The sequence below is a fragment of the Oncorhynchus mykiss genome, chromosome 2 (genome assembly GCF_013265735.2).
Source record: "Oncorhynchus mykiss isolate Arlee chromosome 2, USDA_OmykA_1.1, whole genome shotgun sequence".
NCBI lineage: Eukaryota > Metazoa > Chordata > Actinopteri > Salmoniformes > Salmonidae > Oncorhynchus > Oncorhynchus mykiss.
The window spans coordinates 74,451,143-74,475,185 of NC_048566.1; the positions used below are offsets into that span (position 1 = coordinate 74,451,143).

Genomic DNA, 24,043 nt, shown 5'->3' on the forward strand with positions numbered 1-24,043 from the left:
GGAAAATCAGCGACACCTAGAGGGGGTGGAGACAATCACAAGGACAGGTGAAACAGATCAGGGCGTGACAGAAAGGGGCACAAGACAGGGATGTTTCCTCTCCCCCCTCCTGTTTGCACTGGCAATTGAACCGCTTGCAGAAAGAATTAGACAGGACCCAAAAGTAACAGCTATCAGTACTGGTAAACATGAATATAAACTAAACTTATTTGCAGATCTCCTGATATATCTGACCAATATTGAAAACTCAATGCCCTTTTGCTAAAAATATTTTCAGAATACTCTAAGAACTCAGGATATAAAATGTATGTGAAAAAATGAAATAATGGCAATAGAAAAAGTAAAAACAATAACTCACTATCTACAGCGATGCTTAAAGTGGACCATAAAAAATATGAAATACTTAGGATGCTTAATAAATGACAACAATCAACAAATATATAAAGATACCATTATTCCATTACTCAAAAATATGAAAGCAGATCTAATTAAAATGAATAATCTTCCCATTATTATTACTGATAGACTGTACCTCTTTAGAATAGCATGGCTGCCAAAATTTTTGTATTTAGTTTTGGTAATACCAATTACCCACTGAAGACAATCTTTAAAAAAGTATACTCGGTCAAAACAGACTTTATATGGGCCAATATCTCAATGTAAATTGTTCAGAGGAGACTGATTGAGTCAGGCCTTCATAGTCGAATTTCTGCAAAGAAACCACTACTAAAGGACACCAATAATAAGAAGAGACTTGGCTGGTGACACTGTCAGTGATTTATTTAGAATTCAAGGCACACTTTACCAGCATGGCTGCCACAGCATTCTGCAGCAATATGCCATCCCATCTGGTTTTGCGCTTAGTGGGACTATCATTTGTTTTTCAACAAGATAATGACCCAACACACCTCCAGGCTATGTAAGGGCTATTTGACCAAGATTGAGTGATGTAATGTTGTATCAGATGATCTGGCCTCCACAATTACCCAACCTCAACACAATTGAGATGGTTTGGGATGAGTTGGACCGCAGAGTGAAGGAAAAGCAGTCAACAAGTGCTCAGCATATGTGGAAACTCCTTCAAGACTGTTGGAAAAGCATTCCAGATGAAACTGGTTGAGAGAATGCCAAGAGTGTGCATAGCTGTCATCAAGGAAGTGGTGGCTACATTCAAGAATCTCAAATCTCAAATATATTTAGATTTGTTTGACACTTTTTTGGTAACTACGTGATTCCATATGTGTTATTTCACAGTTTTTATGTCTTATTCTCCAATGTAGAAAATACAAAAAAATTAAGAAAAATCCTTCAATGAGTAGGTGTGTCCAACCTTTTGACTGGTACAGTATATATAAGCACATTTTGAAGAACGACACACAGAGGAGTGTGAGCAGTTAAATGATATTTATTTAAAATAAGATGTTAAAATCTGCAGAGGGACAGAGGAGAGGATTGTCTTACAATCTTACCCAGAGATTCAGAGAAGCACATAAACGAAGCATAGAACCAAATGCAATTATTGGAAAAGTTGGCTCCCATGTGCACTTACTTCCTGGTATATGACATCATCTCTGCCGACCACACATCCAAAATAAGACTAGTTTAAAATCCCCTTTATTCATTAAAAAAAATCTATTTACTAGAATTATAGAAATAAAAGACTACTTGCACACTTTGGGGAGTTCTAGTATTGCTTCAAATAGCATTAGCTGAAGAAGTGGCATGTTGAAAATAAAAATAACTATTTGGGTGTTTTTTTCACACAACCACACACATGTCCTCTCCTGAGGGATATACTACAAAGTAGGATCAATGACTTGGCCAGCTAACTTGCCCAAATATTCTGAAATAACTTACTTTTTTTTATACTTTTGAAATGGCATGCTCTAATTGACTTAACAACCAAAAACACATATCGGAAATTAGAATCTCTTAATTATCCAGAAAATCAAAGTTATTTCTGGTTTATCAATGTTAGCTGGCTGACTCATTGATCCTGCTTTGTCGTATATCCCTCTGTTCACGCTCCACACACTGAGCTGTAAAACTAATCTGAGGTGTCTATATCTCCCTACATGGGGCTAAAATACTAAAAACATAAACATAAATAACAACAGTACATTAATTTGGCATTTTTACAAAACACAGCTTCAAGAGTCCATCCAGTGTCCGCTTTTCCATTCTGGGTTCTGATAATGAAAACAACAACAACATAAAGGAGAGCTTTCTGTGGCTGGAGAGAAGGGTGGACAGGAGACAGAGGGAATGGAAACTCTGTGTTGGTTCTGTTGGTCCCTGCATCTGACCTCCCCAGAAGATTGACTGGCTGTTCTTCACGTGTAGCACATTCATGTTAAGTCTCCTCTCTGTCCCTGTGTGTTGAGTGGAGAGGCTGAGGTGAGTACAGGTGGCTCCTCTCTGGCTGAGGTGAGGTGAGTACTGTGGTGAGGGGAGTACTGTAGTGGACAGACAGAGAGGTATGTAGTACTGCTGGTCTGTAGTGGGCAGACAAATTGGTCTGTAGTCTTTAAGTCTTTCTCAACAGGGTCAGATAAATCAGGAAGTCCATATCAGATAACATGTGCCATTGAGTCTGCACACAGGCACACACCCTCACATATGCACAAACACTCCTCTATGTACAGTACACAGTTGCTTTCTATTTTTCCACACACACAAACACACCACCCGTGGCTCCCTAAGTGGTAAGTTCCTCCCCATTGACCTCCTGCTTGGTCCTTCTCAGGTTGCTCTTCATCTTCACAAACTCAGGGGTGTTCTCCTGCTCCTCCTCATCCTTCTGCTGGTCCAACTCAAGCTAAACATACAAGATAGACAAGAAAGTTAGGTACATGTACAAGTACATGTTAGCTTGTGTGTGATCCCTAACTGTCCTTTCCCTCTCTCTCTGAATGTATTTTCTCAAATGCTGTCAGTCTGTCCATCTTTACAGTGTTGGGTGTGTATGAGTAACACAGTGTGTGTGTGTGTGTGTGTGTGTGTGTGTGTCTGTGCGTGCGTGCATGCGTGTGTGTGTGTGTGTGTGTGTGTGTGTGTGTGTGTCTACCTGTTCTAGTTTCTGTTGTCTCTTCATGAGCTCTATCTCCAGGTCGCTCCTCTTGGTGTGTGCCTCCTGCTCCTCCCTCTGGGCCTTGAGGACCTGCTCTCTCTTTCTCTTCTCCAGAACCTTCTGGAGCTCTGGTTTGTTCTGGGGAGCTAGGCCCCTTGGAGAAGCAACCAATCACAGATGTTATTATAGTACTTCCACAGCCAATGACAAGGCACTTTACTGACACAGACACACACAACTAATAATTGACCTGATTACAGTACGGACAGAGACAGGCAGTTCTACATTGATCTATCTGTCACTTCATATTCAGAGAGAGTTACATAAAGCTAAGCCATCCCAGATTAGCCTACATCTAGTAATGTTAGGCAAGCTAGGGGCCATGGCTGGACTGGACAGGAATTGGCATTGGGACTAGGAGATTGAGATTATGTGATGAAATGTATGATGGCGGCGGGTCTTGACTTGACCATACACACAGATCAGTGTTGAGACACACAATTAGTGAATATCAATCAATCAAAAGTATCCGCCTGTCTACAAATCATATCAACCTCTTTCCTAATATAGCTATCCCTTTCTTTCATTGAGCTGTCCCTTCTGCCAGAGATGACATGCCATTGATGAAACAGGCGTTTACGTTTTGTTGTTATACTACTGTGTAAAGTTCGGGGTTTAGGATTCAGATATTCAATCTGAAAGAGTACAAACACCTATTAGTGAGATGACTACAATATCACCATTATATTAAAGCCTAAAATCTGAACCCTCAAACACTGTTGTTTTCAATTCATTCATGCAGTGTCTAACTACATTATTGATTGCCCTGGTTTTAATTGAAAATGTTGTTCAGTAGGACAAAAACAGGAGAACGTAAATGAGTGTTCTGAATAGACAATATCTAGTAGGATAGAACCGTGTGTGTTATATATAGCCTGACCTCCATCCCTGTACATTTCAACTTTTTTTCAGCCTGAACTGAGTAAGTGATTTCAAAAGAGGTTAAATTAGTCTCAAAGATGCAGTTCTCTTCTTTGTGCACACGCGTGTGTATGTGTGACTGAACATCAGAGGTAGTTGAGGAGAGTGAGAGACCCTCTGTGGGAGATGGTGTTCTAATCCTCCTTGCACAATGTTCCCTTCCCCCTCTCTCTCTCCCTCCATCTATCCATTCATCTCTCTTTCTCTCAACCATCCATCTCTCTCATCATCACTAATCCGCTACACCCCAAACATTTCTCTCCATCCTCTTCCTCTCCTTCTCCTCTCCTATCCACTCTCCTATGTATTTTTCCCCTCACAAAGAATACTAAAACCCAGTCAAAACAGCTCCTCTTTCATTTAATTTCTAAATCAATAGAGTCTAACATATATACCTCATACCAACACTGAAACACACATAACACAAACACAATTCTTGTCCATCTCTATTTCACCCCTAACCCACTCCCTCTAACTCTTTCCCCCCTCTCTCCATCCCTCCATATTCCAGAGCCCTGTGTTCATGTCCATAATGCACATGGTTCTGTGCAGCGTGCTAACAGGCAGGGCACAGTGATGTAACATCTGTCAACAGTACACACTGTGTTGGTGTGTGTGTGTGTGTGTTGATATATAGCATAGCATAGCAACATGAGAAAAGACAGACTTGAGCGTCAGCACTGAAGCTATCAAACACACGCACACACAGTCACACATGAACGCAAATGAGCATGCACTCATAACCAGTGTGATTTGCTGCCACGGACCATTCTGTAACTTACATCTTTCCCAGTGGCAACTGAAGGTACTACAAAAACATTCAGCCCAAAAAAATCTAAAATACAATTCTGAATTTACCAAGACCCACCCATTTATTTTACCCACCCACTCAGTGCAGAGGCAGAGCTTTTCACCGGAAACACCATTATAAATTGTAAAAGTTATAGATTGTGATTGTCGTGTGCTTCTGTGCTATACTAATATTGAAAGTGTTCGGGTTGGAGGAACATTTCCGTGCAGTAAGAGCATGTTTTTACGTAATAGTTCTGAGACAGCAGAATGCACTAAAGGTTTTATATAATAGTTCTTATTAAAGTTTCATGCATAAAGGTTGACATAACACTACTGTGATGCGTCTCCCCTGGGGGTACCCCCGATACAGGATGTCATAGCATAGCAACACACCGCAGTAGAACACTGTCACACAGTCCCAACAACAGATCTAGGATCAGCTAACTAAAACCTCTATCCTAACCTTAACCAATAGATGTAGGACAACCTATCTGACCCCGAGGAAACACTGGATTATGAACAGAAACGGTAAGTGATCATAAACCTCTGATAGATCACACAGTCAAATGTCTGAGTTGAAGGTGAGGGCTATAAACTGTTCATAACCACCCTCATTGTCTTGGACTTCATCCATCCTCAGCCAGGATTTATGTCTACCATTACACAGTGATAAGCCCTGTGTGGGTCAGTCAATGGAAGCTAAACTGGTGTTTATCCTCCATTGATGAATAGAAACTTATTTACAGTTTCCCTCTTTTGAGTAAGACAGGGATCTGGGAATCAGACAACTGGGAAAGAAAATGCAGTAGAAACAGGAGAAATGGAGGGGAAGAAGGAGAGGTGAAGTGTGTGTTGTGTTGCCCCAGTGTTGCCCCCAGTACCCTCACCTCTTTTGGTTCATCATGAGTTCTCGATGGAGGTCCTGGTGGTTTCTGGAGCTCTTGACTGGGTTCAACAGTTTCTTGGGTTTGATCAGCTCCTCACAGTCCCCCTCCAGATAGTCCGGCTCGGCCATTACACTCCTGCCCAGAGACAGAGACAGACCTGTGTCCACACACCGATCTGAGGGGATTCATTTTGTTATTAGTCATTTATTATATGATTAATTTACTTGATTAATTTACTACTGTAATGGTTAACTACACAAGCACACACTCACTCTCTCTCTCTCTCTCTCTCTCTCTCTCTCTCTCTCTCTTTCTCTCTCTCTCTCTCACACACATATATACACACACATACGCACACACACATTCTAAAATCACACCTCACTGTAGGCACCATTACATGTAGCTGTTTTAAGGCATTGTGTGTTTCTGTGCCCAGACATTACGACCCCCACTACTGATGGCAGAGTCTGGAGTTACATAATCATTCCCTTCCACCACAGGAATGTTATATTCTCCATAAGGAGAACCATATCTGCATACAGACAGACTGCTCTCACTGCAGGTTTCTCAAATGTCGTTCTGAGAACAACAATACAAACATATACAAATCTCCACTTCTTTGTATGGATATTCTGTATTTAAAATACTATACAGAGATTGCATTGGGATATATTACTACACACATAGAATACTAGTTGCTAAGCCAATCAGACATCAATCAGGGAGTTCATCTCATGATCTATTCTCACAAACTGCTTTCAATATCCAAATATAAAGGCGACACATTTCCATATCATACATTTGGTAATCTATTCAGATCATCAGAGCACAATTTCCTGCACCCACCAAATGAATGAGTGCTATGTATGGATAGTAGCCTATATGTTCTAGATAGATGCTCTATCTATTTCATATAGCCTACAGCTGATTTGTGTGTCCAAGACCCTTTCCCCCCTTGGAGACAATCCATTGTATTCGAAAACTGATTATAAAACATGAAATATGGCTATCCCGACACAGATAACTTCATAACGCCACAACTACTGACAATCAGGATAACAGTACCCACACAGACATGCAAAAATCTAACCCCGTATCCATTCATTACCATAGCCAGGTATAAAAAAGTTATGAGATACACTTATATCAGTAAAACATATGCATAATAAGACCGGCTAGAAGGCGTCAAGTGTTCATCAAACAACGCACATTTTACAAACTCTCCAACTTACCCTGCAGGAGGTGAGGAAAAACTGGCATTCTACACATAGTTGCCATCTGGACTATTGATTTGAAGTCATAGTAGTAATAATAATAATAATAATAATAATAATAATAGTGGTACTGTACTATCAATAGCCTGGTATGACCTCTGGACAGGAGAAGAGAAAACAGAGGAGCTCCTGCTGGTCTGTGTGCACGCAGCTATTCTACTGAGGGGAGAATGGCGCCTCTGGTTGGAATGAGCTTTGATGAGATGCACTACACACACACAGATGCAGCCCACTACACACACGCCCTCCCCTCCCCTTACTCACACACACACACACACACACACACACACACACACACACACACACACACACACACACACACACACACACACACACACACACACACTCTGGAAACGTCAAATAACCGACAACAAGCTATTCTCTTTCTCAGAGTTCCAAGGTGAGCTAGGTGTATAATTGGTCGCATTCCAATGTGTATGTGTTTCTATGAATTAGTAGCCTAGGCCAAAAGTACTCTGATGTTAGAACTGTGGGCATTACTTAGGTAATAGTAACATTTCATAGCCTATGACATAAGAAGCATTTCTCAGAATGGATCATCAGCATCATGCAGTGTAGGCTACATGACCAAAAACACCCCATCTGCAGCCTAATTCATAATAAAAAATAAAAAAACATAAGTTCTAAACATCATAAATTGAAAGTTGATTCTGTATGTAAGCCGAAAGTACAACAACAATAATAAAATCACAAGCATGGAGCTGTAATACTGTATGTCCCATTAAAAACAAGTGCCCGGAAGATATGTAATGTTTCTATCTCACCACTAGAGTTCGCTGCTGCCTCACATCCCAGTGAAGACCATAACAAAGAGCCAGTTACATAACAAAGAGACGGATAAACAACCATGTCTCCCACACGTTTTGGATGGGGTTTTTCTCTTGATGAGGGCCAGATGTACTAAGTATCTGCATGAGAGGAACAGTCGATAAATAATTTGCATGAGAGGAACATCCTCAGAGAGGAACAGTCGACAAAGAAAAACAGAAAGATGATACTTAGATCCATTATGTGAGAGATGAGACTATTGTTTTTTACACCGTGTGGGGTATACATGTGCAGACATTGCACTTGAACAAAACAAAACGTTTTGCCGTCATAACTACACATAACCCCTGTGTATTTCATATGAAGGCAATAGTGTGTGTGCTCATGCATTCTGTGTGTATGCGTGTCTGTGCTGTGGGTGTGCATGTGCTGATTGTGTACATCAAAAGCAATAACCGTAAGTGAGAGCAGGGGTGGGTAGTGGAGCAAGCAGGTGGGGGGTGTTAAAAGCATCAGTTTGGCTTTAACACATCTGGTGGCAGTTCCACTTCCTCGCCTCATGGGAAAAGGAAGTGACGTAGGGAGTTGAAAGGGCCAACGCTCAACTACTGTCCCCTCTAAAGTCCCAGACGGGCTACATCTCAATAGTCTGCTTTTACTATCCTCATCTCCTTTTCATCTCCTTTTCTTCGTGACCAATTATCAAGGACGACTGGACTGGTGAAAATATAGTTCGGAAAATCTACCTGTGGTTTTTAAAAAATAATAAAAGGGAAGAGTATGGAGACATGTCCTCTCCCTTCTTGCCTGAGACAGACAGACATTCAGAGAGGTGTAACATACTGCCACCAGACTTGAGCACTACAATACTGTCACAGAGAGCTCCTTTCTTTCCCATCTAGTTGGTCACTCAACCGTCTGTGTGGTCATACTCCCCAGATGAATCCTTTGCCTAGGAAGGTGACACACATGACAGTAAACACACACACACACACCTTATCCTGTGGGACATATCTGTCAACACTAAGACCCAATCACCATTTATAGGTCAAAGCTTTCAACACCGTGTGTGTGTGTGTGTGTGTGTGTGCGTGTGTGTACATTACTTTTCTGGAGTGCACTTCCTGCTATTCCAGGCATCCCAATTAAAATAGCTCCTTCATTTTTATAGGTGTAGGAACCAGACAGCTTTTATTTGAGAATCTCAATTGCATACTTCTCGCGTCCTCTTGCCTCACACTCAAAACCCATTGGAGGAGAATGTCAGAGGGGAGGGACCTAGGAGGAGGCAAGTAGAGAGGATGAGACGAGCATGCAATTGAGATCCAGTTATGTCCGACAACCTCAACACAGAGGAACTAACACTGTAAACACACTGCTATATGTTCAGAGGACACTGTTGTACTGCCCACACAGGAGAGGAGAGGAGAGGAGTCAAACTGCAGTTTTCATCTTCTTTTTTACTCTTTGTATGTCACCCCTGCCACGACCTCTACGCGACTATGACCTCACATCCTGTGTGTGAGTGACACTGGGAAACCAGCGGGTAGGAGATAGGGGTGAAAGGTAAAAATAAACAGAGAGAGATAGAGACAGGGAGAATCAGAGGGTGTCAACATCTCAAAAGAAATACTAATGAGTGAACTAATGGATGAGCACTTTCTGATTGGGTGTCCATTTGTGTTTATATTTCTAAGTAGGAAAGAGTGAGAGGGAGGAAGGAAAGGAGGGAATGACGGTGTGAGTGTGTGTATAAAGGAGGTGTGTGTGTGTAAAGGAGGTGTGCATGTGCGTCCCTGTGTCTGCCCTTGCAGGCTGCATTAGGGCTAATTGAATGACAGTCCTGGCACAGCACACAGAGTGCTGCACTAGGATATTGCATCAGCATTGCTTGCTCTTCGTTGGGTCTGAACTAACAGCAGCACTACAAGTTTCAACAGACATGCACGCACACACTCACGTATGTCGGCATGCACACACAAACTTTCTGTTGTTGGCCTGGTGCCGAGGGTGTGAGTGATGACTGGTCACCATGGTGATGGTGGAACAATGACAGTTGAGTGCAAGTTGTGAGATGATTTAGACTAAAATAATCTAAATTATGGGAAATTACACTTGCTTATTGCAAGGTCGTAGGTTGAGAGAACCCCTTTCACTTTGTTCATGTAGTTCTGATGCCCTCAGAGTGAGAGGGAGAGATATGCCCCCCTACCCCCCACAACAACACACAACACACACATACACAGGGAGTTAGGAAAGCAAAGGCTAGCTTTCAAACATAAATTTGCATCCTATAGCACAAACTCCAAAAGGTTCTGGGACACTGTAAAGTCCATGGAGAATAAGAGCACCTCCTCCCAGCTGCCCACTGCACTGAGGATAGGAAACACTGTCACCACCGATAAATCTACGATAATCGAGAATTTCAATCAGCATTTTTCTACGGCTGGCCATGCTTTCCACCTGGCTACCCCTACCCCGGTCAACAGCTCTGCAACCCCCACAGCAACTTGCCCAAGCCTCCCCCATTTATCCTTCACCCAAATCCAGATAGCTGATGTTCTGAATGTGCTGCAAAATCTGGACCCCTACAAATCAGCTGGGCTAGAAAATCTGGACCCACTCTTTCTAAAATTATCCACTGCAATTGTTGCAACCGTTATCACTAGCCTGTTCAACCTCTTTCGTATCGTCTGAGAACCCTAAAGATTGGAAAGCTGCCGCTGGTCAGCCCCCTCTTCAAAGGGGAAGACACTCTAGACCCAAACTGTTACAGACCTACATCTATCCTACCCTGCCTTTCTAAAGTTTTCGAAAGCCAAGTTATTAACAATCAGATCACCGACCATTTCGAATCCCACCGTACCTTCTCCGCTATGCAATCTGGTTTCGGAGCTGGTCAAGGGTGCACCTCAGCCACGCTCAAGGTCCTAAATGATATCATAACCACCATCGATAAAAGACAATACTGTGCAGCCGTCTTCATCGACCTGGCCAAGGCTTTCGTCTCTGTCAATCACCGCATTCTTATTGGCAGACTCAACAGCCTTGGTTTCTCAAATGACTGCCTCGCCTGGTTCACCAACTACTTCTCAAATAGAATTCAGTATGTCAAATCGGAGGGCCTGTTGTCCGGACCTCTGGTGGTCTCTATGGGGGTGCCACAGGGTTCAATTCTCGGGCCGACTCTCTTCTCTGTATACATCAATGATGTCACTCTTGCTGCTGGTGATTCTCGGATCCACCTCTATGCAGACGAAACCATTTTGTATATTTCTGGCCCCTCTTTGGACACTGTGCTAACAAACCTCCAGATGAGCTTCAATGCCATACAACACTCCTTCCGTGGCCTCCAAATGCTTTTAAATGCAAGTAAAACTAATTGCATGCTCTTCAAACGATCGCTGCCCGCACCCGCCTGCCCGTCCAGCATCACTACTCTTGACGGATCTGACTTAGAATATGTGGACAACTACAAATAACTAGGTGTCTGGTTAGACTGTACACTCTCCTTCCAGACTCACTTTAAGCATCTCCAATCCAAAATTAAATCTAGAATCGGCTTCCTATTTCGCAACAAAGCCTCCTTCACTCATGCTGCTAAACATACCCTCGTAAAACTGACTATCCTACCGATCCATGACTTCGGTGATGTCATTTACAAAATAGCCTCCAACACTCTACTCAGCAAATTGGATGCAGTCTATCACAGTGCCATCCGTTTTGTCACCAAAGCCCCATATACTACCCACCACTGTGGGTAGTACCCACCACCACTTATTCGTTGCCAAACTTACTACAGTTGCACACACTGTATATAGATTTTCTATATATTTATTTACTGTACGTTTGTTTATTCCATGTGTAACTCTGTTGTTGTTTATGTCGCACTGCTTTGCTTTGTCTTGGCCAGGTCGCAGTTGTAAATGAGAACTTGTTCTCAACTGGCCGACCTGGTTAAATAAAGGTGAAATAAAAAATAAATAAAAACATTTAGCTATGAAGAAAACCCTGAGAAAAAGATAGAGATATACAGCCTTCTAACTGACAGAGGAGAGATGAGGAGGAGGAGGAGGAGGAGGAGGAGGAGGAGGAACGGAGGAATATGTGGAACAGTGACATTTAGCAGCTCAGATGTTGTTTCTCACTCAGGTCCCCACACGAAGCGCACACACCCAGAATGCGTTTCGGGTGACTGAGGTTTGGTTAGTGTTTCCTGTCCCAGAGCTCGAATTTGAAGGGGCTGATGAGAGGGCTGGAATTTTAGGGTCTCTTCCCTGAATGACTGCTGGGAGATCACCGCTCCCTTCACACATACACTGAATGATGTCAAATTGGGGTTCTGGTTCTATACATCAAACTTTTCTCAGAACACACACCCACATAGAGCTGAGTGAGTCATGCCAGGCATGCTCTGTGTCAGACACTAGGAATGTGAACTGAACTACAAACGTCACTTCAGTTCACTAGGAGGAGCCCTGTAAGGCTGTAAATTCATAACACTGGGAATACTGAAACAGTGAAATGGAACATTTGTGAACTCTAATCAGCCCTGATGTCATTCCTCAGGGAACAGTGAAAACAGTGAGACAGCCCAAGTACAACACATCCTATCAGTGTCAGCCTTCCACTGAGGGATTTAGCAGTATAGCTACCAGCCAAGAGACACACCACAACATCATGTCTACAGGCACAGTGAATGTTGGTTTCCTCAAGTACACCATTCTTGTCCATTGCAGCTTGTGCAAACTTGTCTTTTCTGGGAAGTGAAAGTGCAACAGCAGCATTTCCCAACCATGACCTGAGCATTTAACATGCCATGGTAAGAGTGTACGAGCGGCTCGAGTTAGGATTTAATTCTACGTCGGGCAGAAATGACTGTTTGAATCAGGAACGTTTCCTCTCACGACCTCTACAAGCCAGAACATTGAATAAAATGAAATGTTAACATACTTTACCGGTTGCCCGTGCGGTTGTTCCTTTTGGCGATAGGAATTTGAGATAATATATCCATATATAGTATAATTTCATCAACATTTCAAAGTGCTGGTAGTGTGTTCAGATTTATATCACCTGAAGCATGTGCTAGTGCATGTATTTTCATCTTGTGCACATGATGTAATTGTACTTTCCGGTGGATATATTGTCTCACATTCCTACCGCCAAAAGGACCACCCGGTTATTTCATTTCACGTTTTGGCTTGTAGAGGTCGTGAAAGGAAACATTCCTGATTCAAACGCTCATCTCTGCCCGACATACAGTATAATGAATTCAATGCAATTCAACGTTGGGTTTATAGCAAAGGATATATGTAGCTTTGTTCATAAACCTATCTGTACAGAGATCCTATCCCTCTCTTTGCCACACCCAGGCATATTCCTGTGGGGCAATCTCCACACTGTACAGTGAGATGGCTCCACTTAATGTGTACTTCCTGTTGTTAGGAGCTTTCTGTGTCATACTAAGTAACTAACCAACCAAACTAGCTAACTACCTAACTAACCAACTAGCTAACTCGTTGGTCCCAGTTCTACATTAAAACCCAATGTATCTCTGAAACCTGTGAAGACAAACTGTCTGTTTTAACTCAACAGATTTTCTGAGGCACTGAGTGTGGTATTTATCCATGAGCTTTAGCATATCTCTTAGTTTGACACAAAATAGATATACTGGGAGGGAAAAGTGAAGTCATGTTCCTCCCCCATTGTTAAGGGTTATTTTTCAAGGAGAGGCTTGTGTTATCATACACACACTCACACACATTATGACTGGCAGGGTCAGAGGCAGAATAAAGAGTGAATGGAGCTCATTGAAAGAGCAGAGGCATCAGTTTGAGTCCCGCCATAGGAATGTGATGAACCTGCAGAACTATTGTACTGGAGCACGGCCCCATCCACACATACAGTACACACCTCAGAGAACAGAGGATAGTAGAGTGAAATACACAGGTGGCTGTGTAACTAACCATATATTGTCCTCCAGACAGACAAGGGGAAATCAAAGCCTGTTCATAACCCCCCCCCCCCCCCCCACACACACACACACACACACACCCCTGCTGGACACCAGCCTCACAAATGATGGGGGTGGGGTAGAGGGGGCTGTTTTGGGTGGCAGCTGTCCCTCTCTCCTGTCCCCCTGACACAATGGCAGCTCTATGGGTCACATATACCCCCTCACAGATGGGACCAACACATGTGAGCATAGGAATGCTTAAGGTATATCTGACCAGCCATATCTCTTCACTTTAGGTCAGACACCACCGCGAGGAGGAATGACCTTACTTCAACAAACGCACACACCGTTTGAACAGACAGTCAGACCCATGCAGATCTCTTATTGTGAGCTAAGCCCTGATTGGATGGATGGTATGGTAGCGCGGATTAGGTCTCCTTTGTTTACATGCTGCTGCAAAAAACAGCATCAACAACAACTGTTTCCATTAGCAACATGTTTGATACCATAACAGTGAGAGACAGACAGATACACATGCACATGCACCACAGGGGCACAAAAACACACACACAGAACAGGGTAATGATACACAACCACAAACACTAATTGAACACATTGGTCACCAAACAACCAGGTGTCCCAAAAGCAGACTAATAGGAGTTATCATCATACACTGTCTTTGTTCTCTTTTGTGTTTTGTTGTAAATTGCAGCACAAATCAGGAGTTGTAATGTAGCAAAACACAATATACAGACAAAAAATGTTTTCAATCTTTTTTGTCAACAAGCTATTTTCAATATACTGCTTGACAGAGACGCTAAGCTGCTAGTCATCAAGCTAACAAAGTTGGTACCAGATGAGTTTTGCAATGGAGCCCTCTTTGTCTGGAGAAAAAAAATGAACGGTTCTAAGCTTTGTTTTGGGAAAAAACGGATCACTCAGAATTCCAATGCGGCAATTGTTTGCTTGCCCGAGGATTATAGGCTTGAGGTGGATTCCTTGATCACACAGGTTGCCAGTCTATGTGAGAAACTGGGGAAAATGCAGAGTGGAATGTTAACATTTTCTATACCGGTGGTTGGACAGCGTTCACGCTTGTTGGGTGCATCTCCGACTTGTCGTTTGTCATTATCTGACTGGCCGGTGTTGCCCGGAGCTCTCCCATCAGATAGTGGAGTTAAAGGTGCACAGCAAGAGGAGCAAGGCAAATCAACGATGGTCGCATGTTACGAGCTGTGGAAGTCGAAGGCAGCGGCCTCATGCAAAGCAGTCTACACTCCCAACGAGAGGCCCGAAGCGGAAGCAAACAACAAATAGTTTTGCCGTCCTGGTGCCTGTGTCTGCAGCCTCAGTGCCTACTACTACGATTTTGAAGTCGTCAATCTTCTGTCCCTGCTCTGGGTCGAGCGGGCCTTCTCCATCTGTCGGAGGCCTGCACCAGGCGCAGGGAGCAACGGGCTCAAGTTATCCTGCCTCTCGCCAGTCCATAAAGGGTTCTTCGAATCCTGTGAAGCATGGGAGTGGACGGATTTCCTCATCCTTCTCGCCAGCCGTGATTTTGGGCAGCTCCATGGTAAGAATTGTGACCGTTCCTGATGCAAAAACAATGTCCTATCCAGGAGCGAGAGTAAATGAAATTACTAAGTTGCTCCCGAATGTACTACGCCAGGACATGGAAATCGATTCTATCGTAGTCCATGTGGTTTTAATGACATTATGAAGAGCAGCTCTGAACAGTTGAAACTGGATTTTAAAGAGCTGATTGACTCTCTGCTAGACACTAACAAAAGACCCATCATATCTGGCCCTGTGCCCTCTGAATCGTGGCATTGAACGCTTTAGCAGGATTCTTTCTCTTCACAACTGGCTATGTGATTATTGCAGCTCAATAGGTGTAACTTTTGTTGACAATGCCAGCAACAAACACTGATACTACATATCCAAGTATATCTGACCAAATTACGAAAGACAAGCGTTGTAATTTTTTAGTAGCGTATGATATTGCCTCTCCTATTTGCCATAGATTCAATTTAAGCCTACTAGAAAGTGTTTGCCCCGAGGCTTGGAGGGAAGCAAAAGTCATTCCGCTACCTAAATCACTCTTTACTGGCTCAAATAGCCAACAAATCAGCCTGTTACCAACCCTTAGTAAACTTTTGTAAAAAATGGTGTTTGACCAGATATAGTACTATTTTACAGTAAACAAATTGACAACAAACTTTCTGCATGCTTATAGATAAGGACATTCAACAAGCACAGTACTTACACAAATGACTGATGATTGGCTGAGAGAAATTGATAATAAAAAGATTGTGGGGTCTGTTTTGTTAGACTTTAGTGCGGCTTTGATTTTATTGATCATAGTCTGCTTCTGGAAAAATGTATGTGTTATGCCTTTACACCCCCTACTATTTTGTGGATAAAGAGTTACCTGTATAACTGAACACAGAGGGTGTTCTTTAATTGAAGCCTGTCCAACATGATCCAGATAGAATCAGGAATTCCCCAGGGCAGGTGTCTAGGCCCCTTACTTTCTTCAATCTTTGCTAATGACATGCCCCTGCCTTTGCGTAAAGCCAGTGTGTCTATATATGCGGATAACTCAACACTATACATGTCAGCTACTACAGCAACTAAAATGACTGCAACATGTAACAAAGAGCCGCAGGGACAAATCATTCACTAAACCCTAAACCTCAACTAAATCGAAATCATGTGGAAATTGAGCAAGTTGACGTGACTAAACTGCTTGGAGTAACCCTGGATTGTAAATTGTCATGGTCAAAACATGTTGATATAACAGTAGCTAAGATGGGGAGAAGTCTGTCCATAATAACAGCACTATCAACAAGGCAGGTCCTACAGGCCCTAGTTTTGTCGCACCTGGTGTACTGTTCAGTCGTGTGGTCAGGTGCCACAAAAAGGGACACGGCTGGCCCTTGCATGTCCACAGAGTGCTAATATTAATAATATTAATAATATTAATATGCCCACAAGACATGCCACCAGAACAGAACAGAAAGTCCAGAACAGGCTATGGGAGGCGCACAGTACTACATAGTCCATGACTACATCAAGTAACTAATGCAAGCAGTAAAATTTGATTTAAAAAACAGATCAAATTACACCTTATGGAACATCGGGGACTGTGAAGCAACATAAACATAGGCACATACATATGCATACACACACACACGATAACATATGCACTATACACACACGTACAGTGGGGCAAAAAAGTATTTAGTCAGCCACCAATTGTGAAAGTTCTCCCACTTAAAAAGATGAGAGAGGCCTGTAATTTTCATCATAGGTACACTTCAACTATGACAGACAAAATTAGGGAAAAAAATCCAGAAAATCACATTTTAGGATTTTTAATTAATTTATTTGCAAATTATGGTGGAAAATAAGTATTTGGTCATCTACAAACAAGCAAGATTTCTGGCTATCACAGACCTGTAACTTCTTCTTTAAGAGGCTCCTCTGTCCTCCACTCGTTACCTGTATTAATGGCACCTGTTTGAATTTGTTATCAGTATAAAAGTCACCTGTTCACAACCTCAAACAGTCACACGCCAAACTCCACTATGGCCAAGACCAAAGAGCTGTCAATGGACACCAGAAACAAAATTGTAGACCTGCACCAGGCTGGGAAGACTGAATCTGCAATAGGTAAGCAGCTTGGTTTGAAGAAATCAACTGTGGGAGCAATTATTAGGAAATGGAAGACATACAAGACCCCTGATAATCTCCCTCGATCTGGGGCTCCACACAAGATCTCACCCCGTGGGGTCAAAATGATCACAAGTACGGTGAGCAAAAATCCCAGAACCACACGGGGGGACCTAGTGAATGACCTACAGAGAGCTGGGATCAAAGTAACAAAGCCTACCATCTGTAACACACTACGCTGCCAGGGACTCAAATCCTGCAGTGCCAGACGTGTCCCCCTGCTTAAGCCAGTATTTGGATGATCCAGAAGAAGATTGGGAGAATGTCATATGGTCAGATGAAACCAAAATATAACTTTTTGGTAAAAACTCAACTCGTTGTGTTTGGAGGACAAAGAATGCTGAGTTGAACACCATACCTACTGTGAAGCATGGGGGTGGAAACATCATGCTTTGGGGCTGTTTTTCTGCAAAGGGACCAGGACGACTGATCCATGTAAAGGAAAGAATGAATGGGGATATGTATCGTGAGATTTTGAGTGAAAACCTCCTTCCATCAGCAAGGGCATTGAAGATGAAACGTGGCTGGGTCTTTCAGCATGACAATGATCCCAAACACACCGCCCGGGCAACGAAGGAGTGGCTTCGTAAGAAGCATTTCAAGGTCCTGGAGTGGCCTAGCCAGTCTCCAGATCTCAATTCCATAGAAAATCTTTGGAGGGAGTTGAAAGTCCATGTTGCCCAGCAACAGCCCCAAAACATCACTGCTCTAGAGGAGATCTTCATGGAGGAATGGACCAAAATACCAGCAACAGTGTGAAAACCTTGTGAAGACTTACAGAAAACGTTTGACCTCTGTCATTGCCAACAAAGGGTATATAACAAAGTATTGAGATAAACTTTTGTTATTGACCAAATACTTATTTTCCACCACAATTTGCAAAAAAAATCATTTCAAATCCTACAATGTGATTTTCTGGATTTTGACTTCTCATTTTGTCTGTCATAGTTGAAGTGTACCTATGATGAAAATTACAGGTCTCTCTCATCTTTTTAAGTGGGAGAACTTGCACAATTGGTGGCTGACTAAATATTTTTTTGCCCCACTGTACACATGGATTTTGTACTGTAGATATGTTGTAGTGGTGGAGTAGGGGCCTGAGGGCACACCGTGTGTTGTGAAATCTGTGAATGTATTGTAATGTTTTTAAAATTGTATAAACTGCCTTAATTTTGCTGGACCCCAGGAAGAGTAGCTGCTGCCTTGGCAGCAGATAATGGGGATCCATAATAAATACAAATACAAATTACGGCTCTGAAACTCTTGCCCATTATAATAACTATGAACAGTTAGTTAGTTGGCCTACTTTGTGACTTTAGTTTCTGACTGAGCTCAAAGAGTACAGTAATGCGGTCCTGTACCTCCATTCTGAAGAAAGACTGTGTGTGTGTGTGTGTGTGTGTGTGTTAAATAATACAGGATAATGTGTCTTATCATATGATTCAGCCTAGGTGTTAATCTAATGAATGTAGCTCAAACTCCCATTGTCCTGTATCCTTCAGCCCGACGAGCTCTCTTACTGTTGGGAGGGGAGCTTTTAGAGTCTCTCTGTGTTTCTGTGTGTGTGTGTGTGTGTGTGTGTGTCAGTGTGTAAACCCATTTTCTTTTAAATATAGAGTGGCTGGTGTGGTAATGGTACTTTATTCTGATTGAGCCTCCTAAACCAATGAAGAGAAATCAATGCAACACCATAGAGAAGTTGTGTGCGTGTGCATGCATTCGTGTCTTTGTTCCATGCTATAAACATTCAGAGATTGTAGTGTATGAATATGTAATAATACAACTGTGTTGGTGTGTAAGTGTGTAAGCACATGCTGTATGGCCCCATCCTTTGTTTTATTCATGTTAATGAACACCATTTGTAGGGCAGAAAGATAGAGTAAAACATGTTGCAGGTGTGTGACCGCCTCCAGCCCTCAGCTCTATCATCAAGTCTAGTACACACAGAGGGAAGGGGAGAGATCCCCCCCTCCTCCCCATGCCGCCATAATGTGGATCCATGGCAACCATAGCGCCAGCATGGTGTAAATAAATCCTTTGTGTTCTAGGGTTCTATCACTTCATTGCGTGGCTTCTAGGTTATGGGCAATTCCATGGTAAAGGAATTACGCTGATTCAAAACTTTAACACAGCATACAACTCTATCCACAAGGACTACGTTTAACAATTTACACAGAACATTTTACAAAAACACATTTCACTTGAAGAACAGTACAAATGCAACGTTTGGTAACAGAATCATTATGTTACCAAACTTTGCATCTGCACTGTATCATATGTAGCCTAGCCTAGCCTATACACATATATCCAGATCCTATTCAGCAAAGTGATCTACTGTCAGGAAACCAGTGGTTGTAGAGCACATAACAAAGACAAGTCTTTATTATGACATGATCAGATGATTTTATCCAAGACAAATATATATGTGGAGCATGTGGCAATCAGACTCACAACCTCCAACTCTAGCGGAGTCATCTGAGGCAGATCAAGTCCTAAAAGACCAGCTCTTTGCACAAAGAAACACACGAATACGCAGACAAAGACACATAAGCAACAAGGTAGACTTTACGGCTCATAAATGCTAATCATATGGGAGGAGGTTAGTGGAAACTAAATCAGAGAGAGAGAGAGAACTAGACCAGGATAGAGCTAGAGGGAGGTATGTGCAGCATTGGCAGTATAGGTCTGCTCAGAATAGTCTGCTGACTAATGAACATGGTTGTCCTACTCCAACCGCACAGCGACACAGAGAAATATGGCACACTGATTGATGTACAGTATATACCTAGAGGGCCCTAAACACACATGTGCATTCTGAGATATGGACAAATTCCATTCCAGAATAACAGAGACAGGGACACATTCCATTCCAGAATACTGGCGATATGGACCAATGCCATTCCAGAGTACCTGTGACAGGGACACATTCCATTCCAGAATACCTGAGACAGGGACACATTCCATTCCAGAATACCTGAGACAGACATCTATTTGTGGCGTATTGCTGCACGTTGCAGTTGGTAATGTATATCCTTGATATATCACTGGGGATGATGATATGTCTGCATTCCATGGAGAACCCATGGAACCCGTGTGTGTGTGTGTGTGTGTGTGTGTGTGTGTGTGTGTGTGTGTGTGTGTGTGTGTGTCCGTGTCCCATACGGGAAACATGATGAACAAAGAAAGAGCAGGATCAGGGGAAGCGAGAGCAAGATAGAGAGAGAAAAAGAGAGAAAAGGAGGGGGTAGTTCAAAGATCAGAAAACAGATGTAAAGCAAACTGCCTTCTAAATGACTACCACATGTGTTGGCACTTCCCTCTCTTCCCCACTCACTCACTCTCTCTACTCTGGAACACAGTGCAACTCACTCATTCATATTCTCCCTTTCTCTTATTCATCTATTTCACTCATCTCTCCCATCTCCTTCTCTTTTGCTCACCCTTTATTCATATTTATCCCCTCCAACTCTCTGGCAGCCCCTGATTACTGTACGTGAACTTCAGAGAAATTACTCAAGACAATTATTTCCTCTGTGACCCAATGACTTGTTTACTTACGATGTGGTTCTGAGTTCCGAGTCAATTCCAAATAGTATCTGTAGAATATAATATTTTATGGACCTCGAGATTGACTCTCTCCCATACCTTGCTTCACTTCTGTCTGATCGATGAGATACTTCTGAGTTGAGTATGGTTCAAGTTTGACTACTGTAGCTGTCAGAAGGAGCCTTGTCTATATGTTATTACTGACCACACACACACACACACACACACACACAGTGGATTTCTGGTTGACAATGATAGACCAGTGTGTCAGTGATTACTAGGGCCATGTGCTCCAGACAGCAGAGCAGTTCATCATGGCATGTCTATATGATGCTGTCAAACACTGGGACACACACAATCTCATAAACAGTTGATCACTCAGACTTCAGCTATCCAACTCCAAAATAACAAAAGGCACCTACCTGATAAAGCGGGAATCTTAGCCCACTTCAGTAACAATATGTAGCCTGCAGTCCTATCTGTCGATATCAAATAAGTACAGAAAATCACTCACACACATTCCTTCATAAGATTTAAAATAACATGTTTCATAGGTTAAACTTCCTCACGTTTATAAGGATTGATTGGAGGCAGACAGATGGGCGAAACAACGGCCTGATTCTAAATGTATGCTGCTTCTTTCTTCACTGTCCCGTTCGTAAGAAAAACAACATGCACTTCTGAAGCAACAATGAGCCCCGAGTTTCAGTTTTTTTCTATAACCTCCAATACAACACTTATCATTGCGGCTTTGTTTTAAGAATATTAAACAAAACTAGATAATCATATATCGAACACTACACGCGGCACAATGTGTATGTTATAACCAAAGCAGGCGCACTGCTTTGTGTACTGTGCGCTCAGACAGAACAAAAACGCGCGCGCACGCACACCCACACACACACACACACACACACACACACCTACCTAAACTCGATCCCGACGTTACTTCTCCAAATGGACTAGTTTAATAATTAAAAGGACAACGTGGTTTTTAACCTCATTGGTGCGTCTCCAGATCACTTCTCCGTTTAGGTGTTCCTGCTATTCTGCTTTCTCCTTCGAAACTGTTCAACTGCACACACATACACACTCGGGACCCATAGAAAATATAGATTAATGCTGAATGGGCGGGCCATTGTGATGTCATACTCCTCCTCTCTTTCTCTATCTGCTCAAGCTGTTGACGGGAGAGACATATTTTTTTTACATTCTATGGGGGAGACCCCTTACGCCCGGGGCGGGGCGTGGCAGGGTAGCTATGGGCTGTGGCTGGGAGATGGCGCGCGCAACACACAATACAGAGCGGCACCCACATATAAAGAGTGCATCCATCCGTTACATAGAAAACCTTTAAGGTTAATAAGCTACTTTTCATCTACTAATTTTATACGTTTGCGCTCAAAAATGTTACTGAATTTGTTCAGCTAAATATCCCAACTATTATCAGAACATGTGTGTATTGTATTGTATTAGTTAGCAGACTAAATGTTGCTGCGGTAGAGTAGTTAATCTTCATACAGATCAGCCACTACTGGGTCTGCTCAGCTACCTCCTCCTGTTTAAGCTGCTGTTTGAAACCACTAGAGATCTGCCCGTTTCAGACTAGGCTACTATCTCCCCGGTGACCACATGGCCAGGCCCACTGATAGGCATGGTGGTCCAGGATTCTGTGTGTGTTGTTGGGGAGACTGAAGATTGAACATGTGAGAGGGGGCCAAAGGGGTTCAATCAAATGTTATTGGTCACATGCTTTGAATACAACAGGTGTAGACTTTACCATGAAATGCTTACTTATTTGCCCTTTCCAATGAATGCAGAGTTAACAAGTAAAAAATCTATCATTTTAATAGTAACATAATAAAATAACAATGATGAGGCTATGTACAAGGATTACCTTACCGAGTAACATGCAGGGGTATGAGGTAGTTGAGGTAATTGAGGTATATGTACATATAGGTAGGGGTAAATGTGACTAGGCAATCAGTATAGATAATAAACAGAGTGGCAGATTGTGAAAGAATGTCTATGTGTGAGTGTATGGTGTCAATATGCATGTGTGTGTGTGTGTGTGCGAGTGCGAGTGCGAGTGCGTGTGCGTGTGCGTGTGTGTGTGTGTGGTGCGTGCGTGCGTGTGTGAACAATGCAGTGAGTCATGACGAGGTCACCACTGACTGAGAGGACACTCCCACCAGAGACCACTGTTACTGCAGCCTTCCATCATTCAGGAAACAGGTGGAGACAGAGAGAGACATCATAGGAATTAAATATAGTGTAAGTACATAGTTAGGATTATGACTAATCATTGAGAGTGAGAGAAGGTAGGACTCTGATTAATCATTGAGAGCAAGTATTACTTGATATTGTATTGCATAACTCATGCAGAGCTTCTGACGACAGAAGTACACTAAGATCTCTGATGAGTAAGCTTGCCTAAACCTGAAGACATGCAATAGGTCCCTATACTAATGCCTGGGTTTTGGCTAAGTGGGCTAAAACTCTATTATTGTGCGCAGATGAAACCAGATTCAAATCCAGACAGTCATATGAAGTCATATAGTCTTGCAATGTAGTCATTGTTTATTCAAGACTTGCTTAACTTCATTTTCAGTTGAGGATTGTCATGGAAACGTTTAAGTGTAGGAAGGTAAGCATGCCCTTGAGCAAGGATCTTAACCCTAATTGCTCTGGATAAGATCGTCTGCGAAATGACTAAAATGTTAAAGTTGTGTGGTTCATTAGAATACTTTATTTTATGAAACAGAAATTAGCTGGCATTTACAAGGAAGTCATGAATGGGTAATTCTTGATATATAAAATAATTTTATACAACTGGTATCTTTCTAAGTAAATAGTAAATTAGTAAATTAGTAAATTACCTGGTATTTACTTAGTACATTTCTAAGTAAATACCAGGTAATTTATGTACCCTAAACACTGTTGATACCATTAACCCATACAATCAAGACATTTCCATGTCCATGGTGACAATTTTTCAAGCCTCAGGAATGGA

The 24,043-nt window shown here is 42.4% G+C and overlaps 1 protein-coding gene across 8 annotated transcripts; it reads right to left on the reverse strand.

The window, feature by feature from the left end:
* Nucleotides 1-1,389: 1,389 nt before the first annotated feature.
* On the reverse strand, nt 1,390-22,174 carry LOC110496063 (protein FAM107B). Of its 8 annotated transcripts, none has more exons than XM_021571746.2 (5): nt 21,958-22,174; nt 21,453-21,509; nt 5,731-5,905; nt 3,068-3,224; nt 1,390-2,818 (listed from the first exon to the last, which is right to left on the reverse strand). In XM_021571746.2, exons 3-5 carry the CDS (start codon nt 5,856-5,858, stop codon nt 2,699-2,701), a joined length of 405 nt encoding a protein of 134 aa, XP_021427421.2. In that variant the 5' UTR covers nt 5,859-5,905; nt 21,453-21,509; nt 21,958-22,174; the 3' UTR covers nt 1,390-2,698. The 8 variants fall into 8 exon arrangements, with proteins under 8 accessions (XP_021427421.2, XP_036811405.1, XP_021427430.2 ...); XM_036955510.1 differs by having other exon boundaries at nt 5,731-5,865; nt 21,958-22,158; XM_021571755.2 differs by lacking the exon at nt 21,958-22,174 and adding an exon at nt 21,600-21,898.
* Nucleotides 22,175-24,043: the final 1,869 nt, after the last annotated feature.

What these genes read in the sequence shown, in the direction of transcription:
- LOC110496063 (XM_021571730.2), bottom strand. Translation starts at nt 7,008, where the DNA reads ATGGCAACTATGTGTAGAATGCCAGTTTTTCCTCACCTCCTGCAGG. An exon ending in TTTTCCTCACCTCCTGCAGG is followed by an intron (nt 5,906 to 6,962) that starts GTAAGTTGGAGA and finishes GAATCCCCTCAG; the next exon opens with ATCGGTGTGTGGACACAGGT. An exon ending in GACAACAGAAACTAGAACAG is followed by an intron (nt 2,819 to 3,067) that starts GTAGACACACAC and finishes TTGTATGTTTAG; the next exon opens with CTTGAGTTGGACCAGCAGAA.